Raw genomic sequence first — 24988 nt, 5'->3', positions numbered from 1 at the left:
TGAGGGAACCAGATGCCATGAACTTCAGTTTTTGAATGTTGAGTTTTAAGCCAGGTTTTTCACTCTCCTCTTTCACGTTCATCAAGAGGATCTTTAATTCCTCTTCACTTTCTACCATAAGGGAGGTGTCATCCATGTACCTGAGGTTGTTGATATTTCTCCGGCAATCTTGATTCCAGCTTGTGCTTTATCCATCCTGGAATTTCACAGGAGGTACTCTGCATATAAGTTAAGTAATATATTATCTTGAATATTACCTATATTATACTGAGGTATGTTCCCTTTATGGGGAATGTCCCAGGTGGTTCAATGGTAAAGAATCTGCCTCAATGCAGGAGCCATAGGAGACGAAGGCTCAATCCCTGGGTTGGGAATATACACTGGAGAAGGAAATGACAGCCCACTCCAGTATTCTTGCCTAGAGAAACCCATGGACAGGTGAGCCTGGTTGGCTACAGTCCATACAGTCACAAAGAGTGGGACACACCTGAGCGCGCATGCAGTGCTTTCTTCCTTCCCTCTATATCCATGTTGTTGAGAGTTTTTATCATAGATGGATCTGGAATCTGTTAAAAGCTTTTTGCATCTGTAAGATAATCTATGATTTTTATTCTTCAGTGTGTTATTATAGTGTATCACATTGACTGATTTGTGACTTTGAACCATCCATGCTGCCCTGATAGGGCTTTCCTGGTAGCTCAGCTATTAAGGAATCCACCTGCAATGCAGGAGACCCCAGTTGGATTCCTGGGTGGAGAAGATCCCCTGAAGGAGGGCATGTTAATACACTCCAGTATTCTTGCCTGGAGAATCCCCATGGACAGAGGAACCTATAGGGTGACAGTCCATGGGGTCACAAAGAGTCAGACATGACAGAGCGACTAAGCACAGCACATGCACCCCTCAGATAAATCCCACTTAATCATGGTGTATGACCCTTTTAAAGTATTTTTTTATTTATTTGCTAGTATTTTACTAAGCATTTTTGTATCTAAGTTCATCAAGGATATTGTTCTGTAATTTTCTTTTGGTGTCTTTGTCTGGCTTAAGTATTAGAGTGATTCCAGCTTTTTACAATGCATTTGAAAGTGTTTCTTTCATTTAAATTTTTTGAAATAGTTTGAGAAGGATAGGTGTTCTCTTTCAATTCAATAAGGCATAGTTAGTTTGCAGTATTCTATTAGTTTCAGGGGTTCAGTTCAGTCACTCAGTCATGTCTGACTCTTTGTGACCCCATGAACCGTAGCACATCAGGCCTCCCTGTCCATCACCAACTCCCGGAGTTCACTCAGACTCACGTCCGTCGAGTCAGTGATGCCATCCAGCCATCTCATCCTCTGTCGTCCCCTTCTCCTCCTGCCCCCAATCCCTCCCAGCATCAGAGTCTTTTCCAACGAGTCAGCTCTTCGCATGAGGTGGCCAAAGGACTGGAGTTTCAGCTTTAGCATCATTCCTTCCAAAGAACACCCAGGACTGATCTCCTTTAGAATGGGACTGGTTGGATCTCCTGTACAATAATGTAATTCAAAACTTTTATAGATTAGACTTGATTTATCATTATTATAAAATATTGGCCATATTACCTGGGTTATATAATATATTGTTAGTTTGAGAAGGATAAGTGTCAACTCTTCTCACAGTGTTTGTTAGAAGTCACCTCATGTGACTTTTGTTTGTTGAGAGTTTTTTTGTTAGTGACTTAATTTCATTACTGATAATGAATTAGTTAATATTTTCTCTTTCTTCCTGGTAGAGTCTTAGGAGATTGTGCCTTTCTAGGAATTTGTGCATTTCTTCTTAGCTGTTCATTTTATTGCCGTATAGTTGTTCATGGTAACCTTTTATGATCCTCTTTGTTTCTTTACTGTTGGTTGTAAGTTTTCCATTTTGATTTCTGATGTTACTGATTTAGACCCTCTTTTTTTTTAAACTGATGAGTCAGACTTAATGTTTTAACATTTTTTTTAATGTTTTCCAAGTACCAGGTCTTTTTTTCTTTCATCTTTTTTTTTTCTATTTCATTTATTTCTGCCTTGATCTTTATGATATTTTTTTCCTTCTACTAACTTTTGATTTTGTTTGTTCTTCATTTCCTACTTTCTTGAGGTATAAGTTGGTTTGTTTAATTGAGATTTTTCTTGTTTCCTAAGGTAAGCTTCTATTGCTATAAAGTTTCCTCCTGGAACTGCTTTTGCTGCATCTCATAGACTTTAAGTCATTGTATTTTTGTTTTCATTTGTCTCCAGTTTTTAAAAAAATTGTTCTTTGGTTACATGAGTGGTCCGTTCATTGTTTATTAGCATAATGTTGAGCCTTGTTAGTGTTTATAGCTGATTTCTGGTCCCATGTCTTTGCTGTCAGAAAGAATGCTTGATGTGATTTCAATTTTCTTTACCAAAGCTTGTTTTGTGGCCTAGAATATGACCTATCCTGGAGGATGTTCCATGTGTCCTTCAAAAGAATATATATTCTTTTGCTTTTGGATCTATGTTCTATACATATTTATTAAGTTCATCTGATATAATGTATCATTTAAAGCTAATGCTTCCTTACTGATTTTCTGTCTATATGTCCTTTGATGTATGTGTGTTGTTAAAGTCCTGTTCAATTGTTGTGTTGCTGTCAATTTCTCCCTTTGTATCTGTTATATTTCCCTTATATATTTAGCAGATTGTCTATTGTATACATATATATTTACAATTGCCATTTTCTGGGCTCCAAAATCACTGCAGACGGTGACTGCAGCCATGAAATTAAAAGACGCTTACTCCTTGGAAGGAAAGTTAGGACCAACCTAGATAGCATATTCAAAAGCAGAGACATTACTTTGCCAACAAAGGTTCGTCTAGTCAAGGCTATGGTTTTTCCAGTGGTCATGTATGGATGTGAGAGTTGGACTGTGAAAAAGGCTGAGCACCGAAGAATTGATGCTTTTGAACTGTGGTGTTGGAGAAGACTCTTGAGAGTCCCGTGGACTACAAAGAGATCCAACCAGTCCATTCTGAAGGAGATCAGCCCTGGGATTTCTTTGGAAGGAATGATGCTAAAGCTGAAACTCCAGTACTTTGGCCACCTCATGCGAAGAGTTGACTCATTGGAAAAGACTCTGATGCTGGGAGGGATTGGGGGCAAGAGGAGAAGGGGACGACAGAGGATGAGATGGCTGGGTGGCATCACTGACTCGATGGACGTGAGTCTGAGTGAACTCCGGGAGTTGGTGATGGACAAGGAGGCCTGGCGTGCTGCGATTCATGGGGTTGCAAAGAGTCGGACACGACTGAGCGACTGATCTGATCTGATATCTTCTTCTTGGACTGATCCCTTGATCATTATGTATGGTTCTACTTTGTCTCTTCTACAGTCTTTGTTTTAACTCTATTTTGTCCGGGTAAGTATTTGTATTATAACTTTATTTTGCTTTCCATTTACATGGAATACATTTTTTTATTCCTCCATTTTCAGACTTTGTGTCTTTATATCTGAAGTGAGTCTCTTTGATGCAGCATATCATTAGATCTTCTTTTTTACCCCTTTACCCACTCCATGTCTTTTTACCATTGTTTCTTTTACATTTAAAATAATAATTGGTAGGTATCCATGTTTTGTCATTTTCTTAATCATTTACTTAATCGTTAATCGTTAATGATTTTCTTAATCATTTGTTACTGCAGTTCTCCTTCATTCTTCTTTTGCTATCTTTCTTTGTGATTTGATGAGTATCTTTAATGTTGAGTTTTGATTTGTTTCTTGTGTGTGTGTGTGTGTGTGTGTGTGTGTGTGTATTATAGATTTTTGGTTTGTGATTATCATGAGATTTTTATATAAAACTTCATGATTGCTTAACATTGCTGATTTCTTAAGTTCAAATGCATTCTAACTACACTTATTTTTACTCTTCTCCTCTCATGTTTAATGTTTTTGACATCATATTTTATAGTTCATTGTTTTGTGCATCCCTTACCTTATTTTATATCTGTGTGTGTGTGTATGTGTGTGGGTGTGTATGATTTGACTACTTTCGTCTTTTAACCTTCCTACTAGTTTTATAAATGGTTTATCTACTACCTTTCCTGTATGTTTCGCTTTACAAATAAGATAATTCCTTCATAATCTTCATATTTTTTAGTTGTGGTCTTTTCTTTTTAACTTAAAAAAAATCCATTTAACATTTTTTTGTAAAGCCCATTTAGTGGTGCTGAATTCTTTTAGTCTTGCTTGTCTGTAACATTCTTTCAAATCTAAATGATATCTTTGCCAGGTACAGGATTTTTATATATAGATTTTTAGCTTTCATCCCTTTAACCTTATCATGCTACTGCCTTTTGATTTTCAAGTTTCTTCTGAAAATGCTTATAATCGTATGGGAATTTGTTATATGCAGCCAGCTGCTTTTCTTTTGCTGCTTTTAAGATCTCTCTATCTTTAATTTCTGCATGTTTCATTGCAATGCATCTTGGTGTGGGTCTCTTTGGGTTCACTGTGTTTGGGACTCTGCTTTCTGGACCTAGAAATCTATTTCCTTTCCCATGTTAGGGAAATTTTCAGTTATTTGTTCTTTAACTAAATTCTCTGCTTCTTTCTCTCCCTCTTCTTCTTCTGGGGCCCCATGATGCAAATTATTTAGTATGTTTGATATTGTCTCAGAGAGCTCTTAAACCATCTGCATTTTTTTTCCATTTTTTTTCTGATCAGCTTTAGTGATTTCCACTATTCCATCTTCTAGTTGCTGATCCATTGTTCTGAATCATGTAATCTACTGTTGAATCCTTCTGGTGTCATTTTATTACAACTATTGTATTCTTCAGCTCTGTTCAGGTTTTTAAAATATTTCATCACTTATTAAATTTCTTACTATATTCATACATTCTACTTCTGACTTTTTTGAACTTTCTTATAATCATTACCTTGAACTTTTTATAAGGTATATTGCTTGTCTCCACTCCAGGTAGTTCTTTTTCTGGGCTACTTCCTTGCCTTAAAGGCTACTTTTCTTGCCTTATTTTACCTAATTCTCTGTGCTTTCTTTTAGCTTTTTTGTTCCTAATTTCCAGCATTACTTTTTTCTTTTGTTTCTAGTTGATTTTTAAAGTGAAATGAATAGTTTCTGCATTATTTCCTTTTTTGTACATTCTATAGCTATTTTGTTTATGGTTACCATTGGGATTACATTTAACTTCCTACAGTTACAGAAACTCAAGTTGAATTAATGCCAAATTAACTACAAAAACTGTACTAGCAAACCACCTGTAATCCAATGCTAACTTTTAAAATTGCCTATGAATTTACTTTTAGTGAGATCTTTATTTTTCCACAACAATTTGAGTTACTGTCTAGTTTCCTATTATTTCACCTTGCAAGACTCCCTTAAGTGTTTCTTACAGTTGAGGTCTCAGTAAGTTCAGTCACTCAGTTGTGTCCAACTCTTTGCAACCCATGGACTACAACATGCCAGACTTCCCTGTCCATCACCAACTGCCAGAGCTTACTCAAAGTCATGTCCATAGAGTCAGTGATGCAATTCAACCATCTCATCCTTTGTCATCCCCTTCTCCTACCCTTCTGCCTTCAATCATTCCCAGAATCAGGGTCTTTTCCAATGAGCCAGTGACTCATCAGGTGGCCAAAGTATTGGAGTTTCAGCTTCAGTATCAGTCCTTCCGATAAATATTCAGGATTGATTTCCTTTAGGATTGACTAGTTGGATCTCCTTGCAATCCAAGGGACTCTCAAGAGTCCTCTCCAACAACATAGTTCAAAATCATCAATTCTTCAGCACTCAGCCTTCTTTATAGTCCAACTCTCACATTCACACATGGCTGTGGAAAAACCATAGCTTTGACTAGACGGACCTTTGTTGGCAAAGTAATGTCTCTGCTTTTTAATATGCTGTCTAGGTTGGTCATAACTTTCCTTCCAAGGAGCAAGCGTCTTTTAATTTCATGGCTGCAGTCACTATCTGTAGTGATTTTCGAGCCCCAAAAGATAAAGTTTTTCACTGTTTCCATTGTTTCCCCGTCTATTTGCCATGAAGTGATGGGACCAGATGCCATGATCTTAGTTTTCTGAATGATGAGTTTTAAGTTTTTTCACTCTCCTCTTTCAATTCATCAAGAGGCTCTTTATCCTTCTTTGCTTTCTGCCATAAGCATGGTGTCATCTGCATAACTGAGGTTATTGCTATTTCTCTCCACAATCTTGATTCCAGCTTGTGCTTCATCCAGCCCAGCATTTCTCTTGAAGTCTTCTGCATATAAGTTAAATAAGCAGGGTGACAATATACAGCCTTGACATATTCCTTTCCTGATTTGGAACCAGTCCATTGTTCCATCTCCAGTTCTAACTGTTGCTTCTTGACCTGCATACAGATTTCTCAGGAGGCAAGTCAGGTGGTCTGGTATTCCTATATCTTTAAGAATTTCCCACAGTTTGTTATGATCCACACAGTCAAAGGCTTTGCCATAGTCAATAAAGCAGAAGTAGATGTTTTTCTGGAACTCTCTAGCTTTATCATGATACAACAGATGTTGGCAATTTGATCTCTGGTTCCTCTGAGTTGGTTCTAAATTCAAGTTCTAAATCCAACTTGAACATCTGGAAGCTCACAGTTCACATACTGTTGAAGTCCGAATTGGAAAATTTTGAGCATAACTTTACTAGCATGTGAGATGAGTGCAATTATGCAGTAGTCTGAGCATTCTTTGGCATTGCCTTTCTTTGGGATTGAAATGAAAACTGACCTTTTTCAGTCCTGTGGCCACTGCTGAGTTTTCCATATTTGCTGGCATATTGAGTGCAGCACTTTCACAGCATCATCTGTTAGGATTTGGAATAGCTCAACTGGAATTCCATCACCTCCACTAGCTTTGTTTGTAGTGATGCTTCCTAAGGCCCACTTGACTTTGCATTCCAGGATGTCTGGCTCTACGTGAGTGATCACACCATCATGGTTATCTGAGTCATGAAGATCTTTTTTGTATAGTTCTTCTGTGTATTCTTGCCACCTCTTCTTAATATCTTTGCCTCTATTAGGTCCATACCATTTCTGTCCTTTATTTTGCCCATCTTTGAATGAAATGTTCCCTTGGTATCTCTAATTTTCTTGAAGAGATCTCTAGTCTTTCCCATTCTACCGTTTTCCTCTATTTCTTTGCATTGATCACTGAGGAAGGCTTTCTTATCTCTCCTTTCTATTTTTTGGAAATCTGTATTCAGATGGGTATATCTTTCCTTTTCTCCTTTGCCTTTTGCATCTTTTCTTTTCTCAGCTACTTGTAAGGCCTCCACAGACAATCATTTTGCCTTTTTGCATTTCTTTTTCTTGGAGATGCTCTTGATCCCTGCCACCTGTACAATGTCATGAACCTCCATCCATAGTTTTCAGGCACTCTGTCTATCAGATCCCTTGAATCTATCTGTCACTTCCACTGTATAATCATAAGGGATTTGATTTAGGTCATACCTGAATGGCCTAGTGGTTTTCCCTACTTTCTTCAAATTAAGTCTGAATTTGGCAATAAGGAGTTCATGATCAGAGTCACAATCAGCTCCCAGTCTTGTTTTTGCTGACTGTATAGAGCTTCTCCATCTTTGGCTGCAAAGAATATAATCAATCTGATTTTGGTATTGACTATCTGGTGATGTCCATGTGTAGAGTGTTCTCTTGCGTTGTAGGAAGAGGGTATTTGCCATGACCAGTGCGTTCTCCTGGCAAAGCTCTATTAGACTTTGCCCTGCTTTGTTTTGTACTCTGAGGCCAAATTTTCCTGTTACTCCAGATATCTCTTGACTTCCTACCTTTGCATCCAGTCCCCTGTAATGAAAAGGACATCTTTTTTGGGTGTTAGTTCTAGAAGGTCTTGTAGGTCTTCATAGAACCATTCAACTTCAGCTTCTTCAGCATTAGTGGTTGGGGCATAGACTTGGATTACTGTGTTATTGAATGGTTTGCCTTGGAAATGAACAGAGATCATGCTGTCATTTCTGAGATTGCATCCATGTACTGCATTTTGGACTCGTTTGTTTACTATAATGGCTACTCCATTTCTTCTAAGGGATTCTTGCCCACAGTAGTAGATATAATGATCATCTAAGTTAAATTCATCCATCCAGTCCATTTTAGTTTGCTGATTCCTGAAATGTTGATGTTCACTCTTGCCATCTCCCGTTTGACCATTTCCAATTTGCCTGATTCATACATTTAACATTCCAGGTTCCTATGCAATACTGCTCTTTACAGCATTGGACTTTACTTCCATCACCGGTCACATCCACAACTGAGTGTTGTTTTTGCTTTGGCTCCATCTCTTCATTCTTTGGAGTTATTTCTCCACTGATCTCCAGTAGCATATTGGGCACCTACTGGCCTGGGGAGTTGATCTTTCAGTGTCCTCTCTTTTTGCCTTTTCACACTGTTCATGGGGTTCTCAAGGCAAGAATAATTAAGTGGTTTTCCATTTCCTTCTCCAGTGAACCATGTTTTGTCAGAACTCTCCGTCATGACCCGTCCGTCTTGGGTGGCCCTACATGGCATGGCTCATAGTTTCACTGAATTAGACAAGGCTGTGGTCCATGTGATCAGATTGGTTAGTTTTCTGTGATTGTGGTTTTCATTCTGTCTCCCCTCTGATGGAGAAGGATAAGAGGCTTGTGGAAGCTTCCTGCTGGGAGAGATTGACTGTGGGGGAAACTGGGTCTTGTTCTGATGGGTGGGGCCATGCTCAGTAAACCTTTTAATCCAATTTTCTGTTGATGGGTGGGGCTGTGTTCCCTCCCTGTTGTTTGACCTGAGGCCAAACTATGGTGGAGGTAATGAGGATAATGGCCACCTCCTTCCAAAGGTCCCATGCACGCACTGCTGCACTCAGTGCCCTCAGCACTGCAGCAGTCCACGGCTGACCCACACTTCTGCTGGAGACTCCTGGACACTCACGGACAAGTCTGGGTCAGTCTCTCATGGGGTCACTGCTCCTTTCTCCTGGGTCTTGTGTGCACAAGCTTTTGTTTGTGCCCTCCAAGAGCCTGTTTCCCCAGTCCTATGTAAGTTCTGGAGGCTCTATGGTGGGGTTGATAGCGACCTCCTCCAAGAGGGCTTATGCCATACCCAGGTCTACTACACCCAGAGCCCCTACCCCTGCAGCAGGCCACTGCTGACCCGTACCTCCTCAGGAGACACTCAAACACAGTTCTGGCTCAGTCTCTGTGAGGTCTCTGGGTCCTGGTGTGCACAAGGTTTGTTTGAGCCCTCTGAGCATCTTTGGTGGGTGTGGGGTTTGATTCTAAATGCATTTTCACCCCTCCTATTGTCTTACTTAGGTTTCTCCTTTGCCCTTGGATGCGGGGTATCTTTTTTTGGTGGGACCCAACATTCTCCTGTTGATGGTTGTTCAGCAGTGAGTTGTAATTTTGGAGTTCTCAGAGGAGAAGAGGAGTGCACATCCTTCTACTCTGCCACTTGGAGTCAAATATAAATCACACTTCTAGTTTTCATTCCAATCCCAAAGAAAGGCAATGCCAAAGAATGCTCAAACTACCACACAATTGCACTCATCTTACATGCTAATAAAGTAATGCTTAAAATTCTCCAAGCCAGGCTTCAGCAATACGTGAACCATGAAATTCCAGATGTTCAAGCTGGTTTTAGAAAAGGCAGAAGAACCAGAGATCAAATTTCCAAATTCCGCTGGATCATCGAAAAAGCAAGAGAGTTCCAGAAAAACATCTACTTCTGCTTTATTGACTATGGCAAAGCCTTTGACTGTGTGGATCACAATAAACTGTGGAAAATTCTTCAAGAGATGGGAATACCAGACCACCTGACTTGCCTCTTGAGAAACCTATATGCAGGTCAGGAAGCAACAGTTAGAACTGGACATGGAACAACAGACTGGTTCCAAATAGGAAAAGGAGTACGTCAAGGCTGTATATTGTCACCCTGCTTATTTAAGTTATATGCAGAGTACATCATGAGAAACACTGGGCTGGATGAAGCACAAGCTGGAATCAAGATTGCCGGGAGAAATATCAATAATCTCAGATATGCAGATGACACCACCCTTATAGCAGAAAGTGAAGAAGAATTAAAGAACCTCTTGATGAAAGTGAAAGAGGAGAGTGAAAAAGTTGGCTTAAAGCTCAGCATTCAGAAAACTAAGATCATGGTATTTGGTCCCATCACTTCATGGGAAGCAGATGGGGAAACAGTGGAAACAGTGGCTGACTTTATTTTTCTGGGCTCCAAAATCACTGTAATGGTGATTGCAGCCATGAAATTAAAAGACATTTACTCCTTGGAAGTAAAGCTATGACGAACCTAGGCAGCATATTAAAAAGCAGAGACATTACTTTGCCAACAAAGGTCCATCTAGTCAAGGCTATGGTTTTTCCAGTGGTCACGTATAGATGTGAGAGTTGGACTATAAAGAAGGCTGAGGGCTGAAGAATTGATACTTTTGAACTGTGGTGTTGGAGAAGACTCTTGAGAGTCCCTTGGACTTCAAGGAGATCCAACCAGTCCATCCTAAAGGAGATCAGTCCTAGGTGTTCATTGGAGGGACTGATGTTGAAGCTGAAACTCCAGTACTTTGGCCACCTGATGCAAAGAGCTGACTCATTTGAAAAGACCTTAATGCTGGGAAAGATTGAGGGCAGGAGGAGAAGGGAACAACAGAGGATGGGATGGTTGGATGGCATCACTGACTCAATGGACATGGGTTTGGGTGGACTCTGGGAGTTGGTGATGGACAGGGAGGCCTGGCTTGCTGCGGTTCATGAGGTCACAAAGAGTCGGACACGACTGAGTGACTAAACTGAACTGAAGAGCATGAGAATGAGTGTTCATTACATTTGTTGTTATGTTCAACAGCTATAACCCAAAATATTCTTAAAAGGTCAGAAATTCTGAGACATGTCCAGGTTCTCTGTTCCAAAGCACGGCCAGCACCACACACACCTCTTTTCCCCAGAAGTCTGTGCATGTCCAGGAGTCTCCAGTGAAGGTGTGGGTCAACAGTGACCTAGTGGTCACGGTCTCTCCGTTTTTATTCCTGGAAAGGTCCTACTTTCTCCATAACTTTCGAAGAACAGTTTTTTTCTGGATAGAGGATTTTTGTTTGATAGTTGTTTTTTGTTTGTTTGTTTGTTTATTTTTCTTTTAGCACTTTGAGTATATATTCTCACTGTCTTGGGGTTCTGAGTTCCTAATGAGAAATTTCATAATCTTGTTTAGAATCCTCTCTATGTGATTATTCTCTCTCTTTCTTGCAACTTTCAATATTCTCTCTTTGTCTTTTGAAAGCATGAGTATTATGGATTTCTTTGAGTTCATCTTAGGGTGAATTGAGATTTTGTCATGTTTATATTCACATCTTTAATCAAATTTGGATAGTTTTCTGCCCTTATTTTTTCAAATGTTCCCTCTCTCTCTCTGCTGTCTTCTCTACATTGTCTTTCTGAGAGTCCTACATTGTATATGTTGGTAAATCTGTTGGTGTTCCACAGTTCCAAAGATTTTTTAGGCTCTGTTCATTTTTCTTCAGTCTTTTCTCTTTCTGTTCCTCAGAGACACTAATTCCATCATCCTGTATTCGAGTTCTCTGATCCTTTCTTCTTTTTGGTCAAATGTGCCTCCCATGGATTTTTAAAGTCCATTATTGTGCTTTTCAACTCCAGAAGTTCCTTGAGCTTTCTTTCTAGTTCTTCTGCCTCCTGTTTGAGATTTCCATGTTTCACACATATTCTCTTGACTTCATGATTTCTTCTTTTACTTCTTTAAACATCTTTAAGCTAGTCATTTTGTTTTTGTTTTTCAAATATTACTGAGGGCCTACCCTTGGGGGTTAGGTGGGAGGCCTCTGTGAAGTCAAAGCATGCTCTGGTGGAGAGGCATTATTTGACCTCCTTCTGGAGGCAGTTTGTTGGTACGGCCACGTTTGTTCTTGTGGCAGGTGGCGGCATGAAGATTTAGGTGAGCATACACTTGTGGGAGATCATTTGCAGCAGTATATTTTGGTGCAACCTTGCAGAAGGAAGTTCTCAATGATGCCACCCCACAGGCAAAGCACCAAATGCAAGGTGGATTATTTTTTTTAATTGTTGATTAATGGCTCTGTGCTGAATATCAGCCTGATGTACAAACTGAGACATATTTCCGGTCTTTCCTGAGCCATGCCCTAGGCATACACTGTCACTTTCTCATTTTCCTGCATGTGCAGTTGCTTTTGAATGTCCTAGTAGTTAATGTCTGGCCCCTATAAGGGGAAAACTAAAAAGGAAGTGGGGAACAAAGGGCACTTGATATTTAAGCCCCTTGAAGGTTACTTCAGCCAGGGCAGAAGGGGATTACAAGAGTAGGGGGAGGTGTGTCAAAAGTGACTACCTGTTTCTTTGTCTAATTATCTGTGATCAGAAGCAGCTATTAGTGATAAGAACACAGATCCTCATATTTGGAGGACAGGGTTCTTTTTGAACACCTTGGCTCCCACAAGTAACTTGTAAGCTGCTCTGGGAACACATGCAGAGAACCCTGCCACACGGCTATGGGTGAGGATGGGTAGCTACCACTGTGCTAAGGTAAGAGTTGAAATGGACCAAAATAAGCCAATTTACCTAAGTCTTCACCTGGACATTGTAAACCATCAACAGAAGTCAGAGTTCCAAAATAGTGACATCAGGCAGATTCTACCTGTGCAATTGTTATCAAGGTGGGGAGACAGATTCCTGATGCCTCTTAAATTGCCATCATACCAGAAATAAACATTATAATCTAGAATCAATGAGTGAGTCTTGTAGAAGAGTCAGCTGGAAGCAGATAGGGTATATTTAATTTAATCAATTAGAAATAAAGGAACATTCAGTGAATATTTATAGAGAGAGACCCTGCTAGGTACTTTGATGCCACCCCACAGGCAAAGTTTAATACATAGATTAAGTTTAATCTATGTTTAATACATAGATTCTTCCTAAAGAGGTTGTATCCTTTTTGAGAAATACAGCATATACAGAGAGGCATCAAAGCATAATAGTAAGTAAGAAGTAGTATCAAATACATAGAATCACTCACAATCATTACAATGAACTTCCAGAAGGAGGAGAGCATATTGTGAATTTAAATCATCAGAGAAGATTTCATCAAGTAGGAGTATTCCTGTGCTACTCCTAGGAAGGTGAAGACATACCTCGGAGATATTACAGGTTCAGTTCCAGACCACTGCAATAGAGCAAGTCAAATGAATTTTTTACATATGTTTACACTATACCATAGACTACTAAGTATGTAATGGAATTATGTCTAAAAAGTGTACATATCTTAATTTTAAAATGGCATATTGCCAAAATTGTTAGGGCTTCCCTAGTGACTCAGATGGTAAAGAATCTATCTGCAATGTGGGAGACCCAGGTTCAATCCGTGGGTTGGGAAGATCCCTGGAGAAGGGAATGGTCATAATCTGAACCTTCAGTGAGTCATAACATTAAATACCATAGATCACAGATGACCACAACAAATATAATAGTAGTAATAAAGTTTTAAATATGTGATATTTATCAAAATGTGACAAGAGAAATAAAGTGAGCAAACATTGTTGGGAAAATGGCACAAAGAAACTTGCTTGATGCAGGGTTGCCATACATCTTCAGCTTGTTAAAATCTCAAAAAGTTAAGAGCAATAAAATAAGGTGGGTTTGTATTCTGATCTAAAAAAAATATTAATAAAAGTTAAAATTTACCTAGTACTCACTATGTGCCAGAGACTAACTCATCCAATCCTCAGAACAATCCCACTAGTTATGTAGGGGAAGCTTTAAGGAAGCATTAAGGGATTTCCCAGAGAAGGAAATGGCAACCCACTCCAGTGTTCTTGCCCAGAGAATCCTGTGGACAGAGGAGCCTGGTGGGCTGCTGTCCATGGGGTCGCACAGAGTCGGACACAACTGAAGCGACTTAGCAGCAGCAGCAGCAGCAAGGGATTTCCCAAGCTCAAGGCAGTCATGGAGCTGGAACTTGAATCCAGGCAGGCAAGTTCTAGGGCCCCAATCTCTCTGCTCAGCCCTTACTGAGCAAAATGGTGTGAGCAAAGAGTAGAAGTCAGTGTGTAACACACTTGTCAGAGGGAGCAGAGGGGCTGCACTGACCAGCATGACAGTAATTTACACATTTTACTGTAGGCCAAAGTGGGTCCACATGCAGAAACTCTTTGAGTTGCAGATTTAGGACATCCATTATATTAAGAAATTTATCACTCAAATTACTATAGTACAGAAAAACCATCATATAAAACATTTTTTATTATTATATACATCTTGTAATTGCTTAAAGGACATGCTAACTTTTTTCTCTCATTTAGTTTTTATCTGATTGGAGCAAAAGTTATATATTGTGAAATTTCTGGAGATAATGTGAACTGGAGTGATAATCTCCCAATTTGTGAAAGTATGTATGTCTTCTCTTTAGGATATAGAGCAGCAGTTCTCAAACTTTATGACCTCTTTATGCTTTTAAATTAACATAGACACCAAAGAACTTCTCTTCATATGGATTATGTCAATTGATATTTATTATATTGCAATTAAAAATGAAAAGTTTTAAAAATAATTATTAATTCATTTTTAAGAAGTGTTAGCTGCAATACATATAAATATACATATATACATATTTTTATGAAAAGTCAAGATTTTCCAAAACAAATAGTAGGAATTGTGTCATTGTTTTATATTTTTGCAAGTTACTTCAATATCTGGTTTAACAGCTATATATGAAAAATTTAAGCATACATCATCGGAATGAAAGTGAAAAATGATAGTAATACTCAATATTAATGTGAACAACCAATTTGTGAATGGAGATATTTGTAAATCATAAAGTATTGTTCAGCTAGCACTGAGTTACCTTTTTAATCACAAGTATATTTTAGCATTAAATTGTCAGCATCTTTCATGATGATAAGAGCAAAACTTAGCATGGTCTTGCAGATAAATATGTATTTCATATTTCAGAAAATAAGTTTTTTCTACATTAATGGCTTGAATTTGGGATAACTCATATTCATATAGAGGCTTTCTTCTAAACAGATATTGAATTCAAAACTGGAGTATATTAATCATATGTTAATGAATTATATGAAGGCAATTCATAGGACTTTGCTAATGCTGTCTTAATATTTTACTTTTACTTCATGTCCTTTTTCCTCCCTTTTTAAGTAATTCTGTGTGCAACACCTGGAAATATAACAAATGGAAGATTCACCCAGTATAAGGAAGTATATCGATACAGTGAAGTGGTAATATACAGGTGTGATCCTTCTCATGGGCCAGATGAATATTCTCTTATTGGGGAAACCACCCTTATTTGTGTTGATCATAACAGATGGAGCAGTGACCCACCAGAGTGTAAAGGTAATAATATTTCCATGTATTTCCTCCTGAATCTAAATACTGTGGAAACACTTCAAAAATATGTTTATCTACAAGTAAACAAAAGATTCCCATGTAATTGCTCTTCCTACTAAATTGACCTCTAATTTAATTTAATATTGCTCAAATCAAATTTAAAAAGTTCTAATTGTAGAGTTCCCCACCAGTCACTCAACATGTTCTTGGCATTTCAACTTATACGTCATGAACTACTGTGTATGTGCGTGAGCTAGAGCTTTTGGATTTGTTGTTGTTGTTGTTTGTTTGCAAGCATCAGAAAACTGAACACACTGTGGCTTAAAAAACAAGCAAGTTTTATCTTGTAGAATAAGACCTCTGAGAGCTCGGGCTTCAGGAACATTAAAAGACTAACCTTCTCACTGATAAGATTGTTAAACTCTGGACAAAGCTTATTTTAACAACTTCACATTAGCTAAAAGTGGGGAGACACTGGAGGGGATGTGGCTCTTGATGAAGGATCCACTGAATGATAGCAAAATATTAGTTTCTCCCAGTGTACAATGGGACATTCTGTAATATCATTTTTAGGTAATATTTTTAACATATTTATTTCCATAACATCGAAACTAGTACCAGTACATTAACCTGATCACAATGGGATGAATGTAGAAATCAAACCAAATACTTGAAAAGTGTGCGAGACACTTTTAAGTAACCCATGAGTCAAAGAAGCAGTCACAAGGGAAATAGAAACTGTTTTTAATTGATTAAAAATGAACAGCATATTAACATACCAAAATTTGTGGGATACAGCAAAAGTTTTGCAAAAGTTTTGCTCAGAGGATATTTATAATATGAAATACTTATGTTGGAAAAACAGAAATCAGTCATCTATGCTTCTACCATTAGAAATTTAAAAAGAAGAGCAAATTAAATCTAAAATAAGAAAACAAAAGGAAATAATAAAATTGGAGACCATGAAATTGAAAAGAGAAACAAAACAGAGATAATCAAAGAAATCAGCTTGGTTTTTGGAGAATATGGATAAAATATATAAATCCATAGACAGTCTGACAGGAAAACAAAGACAAAATCACCAATATCAAGATTGAAAAGGAGAACATCATAAAATATCCTATAGACGTTTAAAGAATAATAAGGAGTCCAAAAGACTGGTATATACATCTATGTCTCTTTTGCTGTCTCACATACAGGGTTATCATTACCATCTTTCTAAATTCCATATATATGTGTTAGTATACTGTATTGGTGTTTTTCTTTCTGGCTTACTTCACTCTGTATAATCGGCTCCAGTTTCATCCACCTCATTAGAACTGATTCAAATGTATTCTTTTTAATGGCTGAGTAATACTCCATTGTGTATATGTACCACAGCTTTTCTTATCCATTCATCTGCTGATGGACATCTAGGTTGCTTCCATGTCCTGGCTATTATAAACAGTGCTGTGATGAACATTGAGGTACATGTGTCTCTTTCCCTTCTGGTTTCCTCGGTGTGTATGCCCAGCAGTGGGATTGCTGGGTTGTATGGCAGTTCTATTTCCAGTTTTTTAAGGAATCTCCACACTTTTCTCCATAGTGGCTGTACTACTTTGCATTCCCACCAACAGTGTAAGAGGGTTCCCTTTTCTCCACATCCTGTCCAGCATTTATTGCTTGTAAACTTTTGGATCGCAGCCACTCTGACTGGGGTGAAATGGTACCTCATAGTGGTTTTGATTTGCATTTCTCTGATAATGAGTGATGTTGAGCATCTTTTCATGTGTTTGTTAGCCATCTGTATGTCTTCTTTGGAGAAATGTCTCTTTAGTTCTTTGGCCCATTTTTTGATTGGGTCGTTTATTTTTCTGGAATTGAGCTGTAGGAGTTGCTTGTATATTTTTGAGATTAGTTGTTTGTCCGTTGCTTCATTTGCTATTATTTTCTCCCATTCTGAAGGCTGTCTTTTCACCTTGCTAATAGTTTCTTTTGTTGTGCAGAAGCTTTTAATTTTAATTAGATCCCATTTGTTTATTTTTGCTTTTATTTCCAATATTCTGGGAGATGGGTCATAGATGATCCTGCTGTGATTTATGTCGGAGAGTGTTTTGCCTATGTTCTCCTCTAAGAGTTTTATAGTTTCTGGTCTTGGGACTCTGTGGGAGAGGGAGGTGGGGGGGATGATTTGGGAGAATGGCATTGAAACATGTATAGTATCGTATAGGAAACCAATCACCAGTCCAGGTTTGATGCAGGATACAGGATGCTTGTGGCTGGTGCACTGGGATGACCCAGAGGGATGGTATGGGGAGGGAAGCAGGAGGGGGTTTCAGGATTGGGAACACATGTACACCCGTGGCGGATTCATGTTTATGTATGGCAAAACCAATACAATATTGTAAAGTAATTAGCCTCTAACTAAAATAAATAAATTTAAATTAAAAAAAAAGAATAATAAGGAAAAAAACAAACCACTGTATGCCTATAAATTTGACAACTTAAACCTTCTCAACAAAGAGTACTGCAAACCGTGTATCCTTACTGGTGAACTCCACCAAACATTTAAGCAATAAATAATGGCAGTTCTACACAAAGCCACTGGGCCTCCCCAGTGGCTCAGCAGTAAAGAATCCACCTGGATTGCAGAAGTGTCAGGGGCCACAGGTTCCATCCCTGGGTTGGGAAGATCCCCTTGAGGAGGCATGGCAACTCACTCTAGTATTCTTGCCTGGAGAATCCTATGGACAAAGGAGCCTGAGGGGCTACAGTCCATAGGGTCACAAAGAGTTGGACACGACTGAAATGACTTAGCATGCATACACACACACACACAAACACAAAGCCTTAAAAAATACAAGAGGAGAGAATCTTTCACAATTCATTTCAAGGACAGCATTGCCCTAATGCAAAAACCAGATGTACAACATAATGATTCCACATTTACATACATAACAAGATGATCACCATGATGTCTAGTTCCCATCTGTCACCATTTAAAATAAGTACAGAATTGTTGACTGTATTGTCTAGTCTGTGTATCATAACCTCATAACTTATTTTATAACTAGAAGATTTTGCATTTTAATCCACTTATTTTCCTCCTCTTGCCAGCCACCTCCTCTCTGCCAATCACTAGTTCTCTATATTCATGAATCTGTTTCCTTTTTGTTTTATTAGTTTATTTTTTTTTATTTTGTAGATCCCACATATAACTGAAATCACATGGTGATTTCACGTTGCATAATTCCCACTATGTCCATCAACGCTATTGCAAGTGGCAAGATTTCATTCTTTTTATGACTAGGTAATACTCCATTTTATATACACCATATCTTCTTTATTCATTATTCTATCAGGACACTTAGGTTGCTTTCATATCTTCAGTTCAGTTCAGTTCAGTCGCTCAGTTGTGTCCGACTCTTTGCAACCCCATGAATCGCAGCACACCAGGCCTCCCTGTCCATCACCAACTCCCAGAGTTCACTCAGACTCACATCCATTGAGTCAGTGATGCCATCCAGCCATCTCATCCTCTGTCGTCCCCTTCTCCTCCTGCCCCCAATCCCTCCCAGCATCAGAGTCTTTTCCAATGAGTCAACTCTTCGCATGAGGTGGCCAAAGTACTGGAGTTTCAGCTTTAGCATCATTCCTTCCAAAGAAATCCCAGGGCTGATCTCCTTCAGAATGGACTGGTTGTTCTCAAGAGTCTTCTCATATCTTAGGTATTGAAAAAAAAAAATGCTGTAATGAAAAAAGGGCTGCACAAATCTTTTCGAATTAGTGTTTTGTTTTCTTTGGGTTAATACCCAGAAGTAAAATTGCTGGATCATATGGTAGTTCTATTTTCCTCAGTCTTTGGCTCATTTTATTTATTCCTATAGAGTGTCTTTTGAAGCAAAATTTACCTATTCTTTAAATGTGTAATAGAATTCATCTGCGAACCCACGGAGTCCTAGATTTTGTTTGCTGGAAATTATTTACTAATTCAATTTCATTACTAGTAATTGTTCTATCCCCATTTTCTATTTGGAGATGGCAATGGCACCCCACTCCAGTACTCTTGCCTGGAAAATCCCATGGACGGAGGAGCCTGGTAGGCTGTAGCCCAAGGGGTTGCTGAGAGTCGGGACACAATTGAGCAACTTCACTTTCACTTTTCACTTTCATGCACTGGAGAAGGAAATGGCAACCCACTCCAGTGTTCTTGCCTGGAGAATCCCAGGGACTGGGGAGCCTGGTGGGCTGCCGTCTATGGGGTCGCACAGAGTCGGACACGACTGAAGCGACTTAGCAGCAGCAGCAGCATTTTCTATTTTTTCTGGACTCAGCATTAGCAGATAATATCTTTTTAGGAATTTATCCACTTATTCCAGGTTTTCCAATTTTGGATATATAATTATTCATAGTATTCTCTATGATCCTTTGTATTTCTGTGGTATTGATAGTAACTTCTCTTTTACTTTTTATTTATTCGGATCCTTTCTTTTGTTTCTTGATGAGTATGGCTATGTGTTTGTCAATTTTATCTTTTCAATGAACCAGCTCTTATTTTCATTGATTTTCAGTCTCAATTTCATTTACTTCCACTCTTTTCTTTATTATTTTAACCTTCCACAAACTTGCAGAGAGGGTTGTTCTATTTTTTGTACATAGGTGTAAATTTAGATTGTTTACTTGAGATTATTCTTGTTCTTAAGGTAGGCCTGTATGCCTACAAATTTCTGTCTTAGAACTGTTTTTCCTGTGTTACATAGATTTGGGATGGATTGTCTCTATTTTCCTTAGTCTTAAGATATCTTTTATTTCCTTTTTAATTTCTTCAGTCAACTACTGATTGTTTAGTAACATGTTTCTTTTGGTCTCCATGTGTTTTCAGCCATTTTTCTTCTGGTGGTGGATTTGCAGTTTCATACTATCATGGCTGGAAGAGGTGTTCGATCACAGATTCAAATGTAAAACCTAAACTGTAAGACTATGAGAAGACAGAAAATATTTGTGAGTTAGCAGAGATTTCTTCAAAAGCCTTAAAAGCATTATTCTTTAAAGAAAAAAAAAAAAAGACTGGATTTCTTAAAAACTGAGAACTTCTCTCAAACACACTGTTTGAAGAAAGAAAAAACTTGTCATAGACTGGGAGAAAATATTTGTCAGGAACATTTCTGAATGGACTTCTAGCTATGATGATAAAGAACTCTCAAGACACAGTAAGAAGAAAGCAGCCCAGTTTACAAAAAAGGGGTAACATATTTGGATAGAATTTTTCCCACCGAAGAAGAATGTGGATGTTAAAAAAAAGTACATGAAACATTGCTCGGTATCATTAGTAATAACAGAAATGTAGTTGAAAACCATGATGAGAAACCACTAAGAACTTATTAGAATGCATGAAATTAAAAAGAAAAAATTAACAGTTCCATGTTTTGGTGAGGATATGTTATATTTGGGACTCTGATAGCACTGCTGATGAGAATGCAAGTGGTATGACCATTTGGAAGACAATTTAGCAACTTCTCATACAATTAAACGTATACTTAAGGTATAATTCAGCTACCCAGGGTAAAATGATAACATGTACACATAAAATCTGCATGAGAATATTCATAGTATCCTTAGTCATAATCATCCTATACTGGAAACAACTCTTATGTCCTTGAACTGGTAAATGGAGGAACATCATTGGTACATACAGATAGTTATAATACTCTGCAGGAAAGGATGATGAGCTTTTAATTCAGACAACAGGAATGAATCTGAAATGCATTGTCCTAAGTAAGTAAACTCAGAGGATGTGATTCCGTATGACATTCTGGAAAAGCGACAGTACTGTAGTCACTCAGCTGTCTGACTCTGTGAGACCCCATGGACTGCAGCACGCTAGGCTTCCCTGTCCTTCACTGTCTTCTGGAGCTTGCTCAGACTCATGTCCATTGAGTCAGTGATGCTATTCAATCATCTTGTCCTCTGTTGTCCATCCCCTATTCGGCCTGCCTTCAATCTTTCTGAGCATCAGGGTTGTTTCCAATGAGCCGGCGCTTTGCATCAGGTGGCCAAAGTATTGAGCTTCAGCTTCAGCATCAGTCCTTCTAATGAATATTCAGGATTGAGTTCTTTAGGATGACTGGTTTGATCTCTTTGCTGTCCAAAGGACTCTCACGAGTCTATTCCAACACCATACAGTTCGAAAGCATAATTCTTTGGTGCTCAGCCTTCTTTATGGTCCAACTCTCACATCTATATATGACTACTTGAAAAACCATACCTTTGACTAGACAGACCTTTGTTGCAAAGTAATGTCTCTGCTTTTTAATACGTGGTCTAGGTGTGTCATAACTTTTCTTCCAAGGAGGAGCATCTTTTAATTTCATGGCTGCAGTCACCATCTGCAGTGATTTTGGAGCCCAAGAAGATAAATCCCATCACTGTTTCCATTGTTTCTCCATCTATTTGCCATGAAGTGATGGGACCGGATGCCATGATGTTCATTTTATAAATGTTGAGTTTTAAGCCATTTTTTTCACTCTTCTCTTTCATCTTCATCAAGAGGCTCTTTGGTTCCTCTTTACTTTCTGCCTTAAGGGTGGTATCATCTGGATATCTGAGGTTATTGATATTTCTCCCAGCAATCTTGATTCCAGTTTGTGCTTCATTCAGCCCAGCATTTCTCATCATGTCCTCTGCATATAAATTAAATGAGCATGGTGATAATATACAGCCTTGACGTACTCCTTTTCCTATTTGGAACCAGTCTGTTGTTCCATGTCCAGTTCTAACTGTTCCCCTTTGACCTGCATGCAGGTTTCTCAGGAGGCAGGTAAGGTGGTCTGGTATTCCCATCTCTTTAAGAATTTTTCACAGTTTGTTGTGATCCACACAGTCAAAGGCTTTGGTGTAGACAATAAAGCAGAAGTAGATGTTTTTCCGGAACTTTTGTCCTTTTTCAATGATCCAATGGATCTTGGCAATTTGATCATTGTTTCATTTGCCTTTTCTAAATCCAGCTTGAACATCTGGAAGTTCTCGGTTCATGTACTGTTGAAGGTTCGCTTGGAGAATAATGAGCATTACTTTGCTAGCCTGTGAAATGAGTGCAATTGTGCATCAATTTGAACATTCTTTGGCATTTCCCTTCTTTGGTATTGGAATGAAAACTGACCTTTTCCAGTCCTGTGGCCACTGCTGAGTTTTCCAAAATTTGCTGGCATATTGAGTGCAGCACTTAACAGCATAGTTCAACTGGAATTCCATCACCTCCACTAGCTTTGTTCGAAGTGATGCTTCCTAAAGCCCACTTCACTTCACACTCCAGGATGTCTGGCTCTAGGTGAGTGATCACACCATCATGATTATCTGGGTCATTAAGATCTTTTTAGTACAGGTCTTCTGTGTATTCTTGCCACCTCTTCTTAATATCTTCTGCTTCTGTTAGGTCCATACTGTTTCTGTCCTTTATTGTGCCCATCTTTGCATGAAATATTCCCTTGGTATCTCTAATTTTCTTGAAGAGATCTCTAGTCTTTCCCATTCTATTGTTTTCTTCTATTTCTTTGCATTGATCACTGAGGAAGGCTTTCTTATCTCTCCTTGCTAGTCTTTGGAACTCTGCATTCAGATGGGTATATCTTTCCTTGTCTCCTTTGCTTTTTGCTTCTCTTCTTTTCTCAGCTATTTGTAAGGCCTCCTCAGACAGCCATTTTGCCTTTTTGCATTTCTTTTCCTTGGGGATGGTTTTGATCACCACCTCCTATACAATGTCATGAACTGTAGTTCTTCAGGCACTCTATCAGATATGATTCCTTGAATCTATTTGTCACTTCCACTGTATAATCGTAAGGTATTTGATTTAGGTCATACCTTAATGACCTAGTGGTTTTCCCTACTTTCTTCAGTTTAGCTCTGAATTTTGCAATAAGGAGTTCATGACCTGAGCCACAGTCAGCTCCTGGTCTTTTTTTTTTTTTTTTTGGCTGACTGTACAGAGCTTCTTCATCTTTGGCTGCAAATAATATAATCAATCAGTATTGACTATTGTTGATGTCCATGTGTAGAGTCATCTCTTGTGTTGTTGGAAGAGGGTGTTTGCCATGACCAGTGCATTCTCTTGGCCAAACTCTGTTAGACTTTGCCCTGCTTCATTCTGTACTCCAAGCCCAAGCTTGCCTGTTACTCTAGGTATCTCTTGACTGCCTACTTTTGCATTCCAGTCCCCTATGATGAAAAGGACATATCTTTTTTTGGTGTTAGTTCTAGAAGGTCTTGTAGGTCTTCATAGAACCATTCAACTTCAGCTTCTTCGGCATTAGTGGTTGGGGCATAGACTTGGATTACTGTGATATTGGATGGTTTGCCTTGGAAACGAACAGAGATCATTCTGTCGTTGCACCCAAGTACTGCATTTCAGACTCTTTTGTTGACTGTGAGGACTACTCCACTTCTTCTAAGAGATTCTTGCCTACAGTAGTAGATATAATGTTCTTCTGAATTAAATTTGCCCATTACAGTCCATTTTAGTTCACTGATTCCTAAATTGTCGATGTTCACTCTTGCCATCTCCTGTTTGACCACTTCCAGTTTACCTTGATCATGGGCCTAACATTCCAGGTTCCTCTGCAGTATTGTTCTTATAGCACTGGACTTCACTGTCAGCACCAGTCACATCCACTACTGGGCATTGTTTCTGCTTTGCCTCAGCCTCTTCATTCCTTCTGGAGCATTTCTGTTTTTCTCCAGTAGCATATTGGGCACCTGATGACCAAACAACACTATAGGGATTGAAAATTGATTAGTGGTAGGCTGGGTGAGGAAGGCAGAGTTGTTGGTGGGCATTGTTTACAAAGTGGCATGAGGAAATTTGGTGGGGTATGGAAACTTTCTATGTCTTTATTGTATTGTTAATACATGATTATTTGCATGTATTAAACAGCAAGCAGTTGTACACTTTTACTGTTTAACTGTATGTAATACAGTTAAAACTCAACATTCAGAAAACTAAGACCATGGCATCTGGCCCCATCACTTCATGGCAAATAGATGGGAAACAATGGAAACAGTGAGAGAATTTATTTTGGGGGGCTCCAAAATCACTGCACCTGGTGACTGCAGCCATGAATTTAAAAGACGCTTGCTCCTTGGAAGAAAAGCTATGACCAACCTAGACAACATATTAAAAAGCAGAGACATTACTTTGCCAACAAAGGTCCATCTAGTCAAAGCTATGGTTTTTCTAGTAGTATGTATGGATGTGAGAGTTGGACTATAAAGAAGACTGAGTGCAGGAAAATTGATGCTTTTGAACTGTGGTGTTGGAGAAGATTCTTGAGAGTCCCTTGGACTGCAAGGAGAGGCAACCAGTCCATCCTAAAGGAAATTAGTCCTGAATATTCATTGAAATGGAGAAGACAATGCAACGCACTCCAGTACTCTTGCCTGGAAAGTCCCATGAATGGAGGAGCCTGGTGGGCTGCAGTCCATGCATGGGGTAGTGAAGAGTCGGACACGACTGAGCGACTTCCCTTTCACTTTTCACTTCCATGTATTGGAGAAGGAAATGGCAACCCACTCCAGTGTTCTTGCCTGGAGAATCCCAGGGACAGGAGAGCCTGGTGGGCTGCTGTCTATGGGGTCG

The 24988-nt window shown here is 38.8% G+C and overlaps 1 protein-coding gene across 1 annotated transcript in view; it reads left to right on the top strand.

Moving 5' to 3' along the window:
- The window catches only part of LOC618087 (membrane cofactor protein), a 38192-nt gene that overhangs the window by 9975 nt on the left and 3229 nt on the right, over positions 1 to 24988 (top strand). Inside the window, exons 4-5 of the mRNA XM_024976600.2 lie at positions 14340 to 14425; positions 15193 to 15387. Coding sequence (XP_024832368.2) covers positions 14340 to 14425; positions 15193 to 15387 — 281 coding nt within the window. The remainder of the gene's footprint in view (positions 1 to 14339; positions 14426 to 15192; positions 15388 to 24988) is intronic.

Source organism: Bos taurus, chromosome 16 (genome assembly GCF_002263795.3).
Source record: "Bos taurus isolate L1 Dominette 01449 registration number 42190680 breed Hereford chromosome 16, ARS-UCD2.0, whole genome shotgun sequence".
Classification (NCBI taxonomy): Eukaryota; Metazoa; Chordata; class Mammalia; order Artiodactyla; family Bovidae; genus Bos; species Bos taurus.
This window is presented reverse-complemented; position numbering and strand designations above follow the sequence as displayed.